At 46.9% G+C, this 3,218-nt stretch overlaps 1 protein-coding gene across 1 annotated transcript; it reads right to left on the bottom strand.

The window, feature by feature from the left end:
- Window positions 1-341: 341 nt before the first annotated feature.
- LOC147210715 (uncharacterized) lies at window positions 342-2,481 on the bottom strand. The gene is made up of 3 exons (XM_086130552.1): window positions 2,379-2,481; window positions 1,452-1,970; window positions 342-919 (listed from the first exon to the last, which is right to left on the bottom strand). The coding sequence occupies exons 1-3, from the start codon at window positions 2,458-2,460 to the stop codon at window positions 735-737; spliced, it is 786 nt and encodes a 261-aa protein (XP_085986678.1). The 5' UTR covers window positions 2,461-2,481; the 3' UTR covers window positions 342-734.
- Between the last annotated feature and the right edge of the window lie 737 nt (window positions 2,482-3,218).

Genomic DNA, 3,218 nt, shown 5'->3' with positions numbered 1-3,218 from the left:
AGTTTTCCACATGTTCATCTAAGTGCATGCTGACAGCATGGCAGGTGTATGCAGGTGCTCCCCAAATCACTCACCATCCCACAAATCCATCCCCGGCTCCCACGAAGGCACACAACTTCATCTTCCCATTGAGAACCTGTCTCGCCTGTCCTGATGAACTCATTTGAGGTTGCAAGTCAATACGGTGCCTGGTGAAATGTTGATTAACACCGGAGCGTATTCAAAAAGACACGATGACAGGATGCATTTTGTTCTACAACAAAGCTTTTATTTACATGTGATGGAGGGGAGGCAAATGCACAAACATTATGAAAAAAAGATGAATAAAATGATGTCAAAAAATTAAAAGCACATGCACCATTAAGACACCAGAGACATTTTGGTGAAGCAAACTGGGTCCTTTGGTCAAGAACAGTGGAGGTCACCTGTCGCCCACTTTCACAGGCAGCTGTCACAACACACACACATATACATCTTGTATGCATAATAAGGAATGGCATCCACGCATACACACCAAAAACACCCCCAAGCAGCTGCAGCATGGCCAGAGTTCCGGACCGGCCGGCACCAATGGGAGTTTCCTGGGATTTAACCGCATGTCCAGCTGCTCTCGTGTCCTACGCGCTCACTGTTGACAGGCCGCTGCTCATTTGAAATCTCAGTTCTGAAATCAAAAATGCATTCAAGTAGTCGTAGAAGAGTCCTTCGGGTGGAAACAGGGAATGTGGTTCCGTCTAAGAGGTGGGGTTGCCGCATCCCGAGGCGTTGTGTTTGTGCAGCAGAGACATGCGGCTGAAGGTGCGCGAGCAGGAGCCACACTGGTACTTCTTCACTTCCGAGTGTGTCTGCAGGTGTGCCCGCAGGTTGGAGCGGTCGGCGAAGGCCCGGGTACAGTGTTGACAAGCGAACGGGCGCTCGCCTGAAGGAAGGAGAATGCCTTGAGATTAGTGGTGCAACAATGAATCGATAATCAGGTCAAACTATTTTGATCACCGATTCATCGTTTATGCAGTGGTACTTAAACCTTTGACATCACGTACCACTGAAAAAAACACAGGTGACATTCCAGGTACCACCGTGAGGACAAAAATGAAGAAACATTCGTGCAGTAGGCCTAAGTCTTCATTAAAAATTAGACAAGGCTCAACAGTAAATATTCTTTGATTTCTACCATGAAAGCAGACTGATTATCAGTTTTTGTGTTAATACTCTCAGACATTTATTTGCGCGCAGCTGCTTTTATTTGGAAAATAATGCTGAACATTTTTGCCTGGTCTGGTTTCGAATAAATGTATGCAAATGTAGAACGTTTTTATATTGATTAATCCAAAACTAACCAACCCAGAAGTCAAATCATGTTTGTCACTAAAATACCGAAACCGCAAATTCACTTTTCATAACACAGATACATGAAACAAATACATTGAAAAATAGTTGAATCGTAAGCCAACCTGTGTGGGTGCGGATGTGTCCCCTCAGCAGCCACGGTCTGGAGAAGGCTTTGCCACAGGTGGTGCACACGCACGGCAACGTGTGGGAGCGGATGTGCATCTTCAGGGCGCCCAGGCTGGTGTACTCCTTCGGGCAGTGTTTGCAATGGAAGGCCGGCCTGGACGCAGACGCCTCCGCGGGCAGCGACGGGACACGCAGGTGGGACGTTTGGTGGTGGGACAGAGCCGAGAGGCTGGTGTAGCTTTTTGCGCAGTACATGCAGTGGTAGACGGCTTGGAGGGCATCCGGGCTCGGGGGGTCCGAAGAACGACCGTTATCTTCGTCCTCCTCGCCGCTGCTGCAGAACGGAGAGCTACTGAGATCAAGAGGCCCGAGTGGTGACGGAGGGAGGGATGCCGGGGCAATCGGGGAAAGGGGAGCAGGCAATGGCGTGAATGGAACTGCGGGGTGGCAGGTGAGGGCAGAGTTGTGGTTCTGAGTCGGAAGGGCAGCCCGTGGGAAGCTTTCCGGGACAAAAGCTGTTGAAAAGAAAATATATTCAGATATCATACATAGTGCTTTTATAAGGACCCTAATATGAATTTAATCTTACAACATGCTAATCTTGCTATCATTCTTGGGAATCTTCCCCACATATTGCTGCAAAAAAAAAAGTTGGGTGGACTCACAAATTCAAGGCAACAAGTCAATAACATATATTAAGTTGGTGGATTCAACTAAGTTTTGCTCTTGTGAGTTTCCATAACAGTTGTCCCTTTTACTGAACCCCAACTTAAAGATCCAAGTAAAAATATTTGCTGCGCTAATATTATTGCCTAAACTGTCAGTAATTAACATTTTAAGTTTGTCCAACTTAAAATACAAGTTGCGGTTTTACACGGTTTTCAGAGGGACGTTAACATGAAAGAGAAGCTTGCACAACATACCAGTTTGGCTGACCAACAGGCTTTCCCTGTAGCATGGTTTCTTGCTGGAAAAATACTTCTTGACAAGAAATGACCGAGGCATGTTGTCTTCTCAGAAACCAAGTTGTAATTCCCACAGAGCACGCTCAGCTGCAGGAAGAGGTTTGTTGAGTTAGAAAGGCCTCGCGCGCACACCACATCCACCCAGGTTTAAAAAAAAATGTGCTGAGGAATCAGTGCACTGTCGTCGCCTCCTCAAATAGTGATCGGCAAGGGGAAGCGGCGGAGTGGGTGGGCTGGTCTACGCTCAAAGACACACCCAGCGTGTCCGGGCGCCACCAGCAGCACCCTTCACCGCAGGTGCCCGGTGTGTATGAATGGCTGTTGCAAATCGCAAATCTGATTGTCCATTTCACGCTGCTAATGGGTCACTCATCAACCTGGGAAGACGCACATACACACATGAATAAAGGGAACAATGGCTCATTGAAAAAAAAAAGTTTGCATCGAGCTCCGTGAGTACGTTTTTTGAGTGCAGCACAAAATCTAAATTCAGATTAGATGACTAAAAGTTAGTTTCGTTGAATCTTAGGCGTCCCCAACCAGATTTGGGGTTCAAATGTTTGAGTCTGGTAACCGAGCAAAAAAAAAAAAAAAAAAAAAAAAACCCAGCAACAGGCATTCACGTCACGCTTGCACTGGATGTGACACCTTTTTTTACGATGGCTTTATAGGGTGAACCTGTTGCTCGGGGCGATAACGCACCCTATGAGGAGGAGGTTACTGTAATGAAGAATGTGTCGAAGAGAGAACCTCTGTTCTTTCTGTGCCCCACAATACAACACCCGCAGTGATCTTCTT

This window comes from Hippocampus guttulatus, chromosome 1 (genome assembly GCF_054856545.1).
Source record: "Hippocampus guttulatus isolate MCC_2025c chromosome 1, RoL_Hgut_1.0, whole genome shotgun sequence".
Classification (NCBI taxonomy): domain Eukaryota; kingdom Metazoa; phylum Chordata; class Actinopteri; order Syngnathiformes; family Syngnathidae; genus Hippocampus; species Hippocampus guttulatus.
The sequence above is the reverse complement of the archived record's forward strand: the minus strand, read 5'-3'. Positions and strand labels throughout refer to the sequence as shown.

Coding starts and splice junctions, on each gene's coding strand:
- LOC147210715 (XM_086130552.1), bottom strand. CDS start 2,460: ATGCCTCGGTCATTTCTTGTCAAGAAGTATTTTTCCAGCAAGAAACCA. Junction 1,971..2,378: donor CCTGTTGGTCAGCCAAACTG/GTATGTTGTGCA, acceptor TCTTTTCAACAG/CTTTTGTCCCGGAAAGCTTC. Junction 920..1,451: donor ACACATCCGCACCCACACAG/GTTGGCTTACGA, acceptor TCCTTCCTTCAG/GCGAGCGCCCGTTCGCTTGT.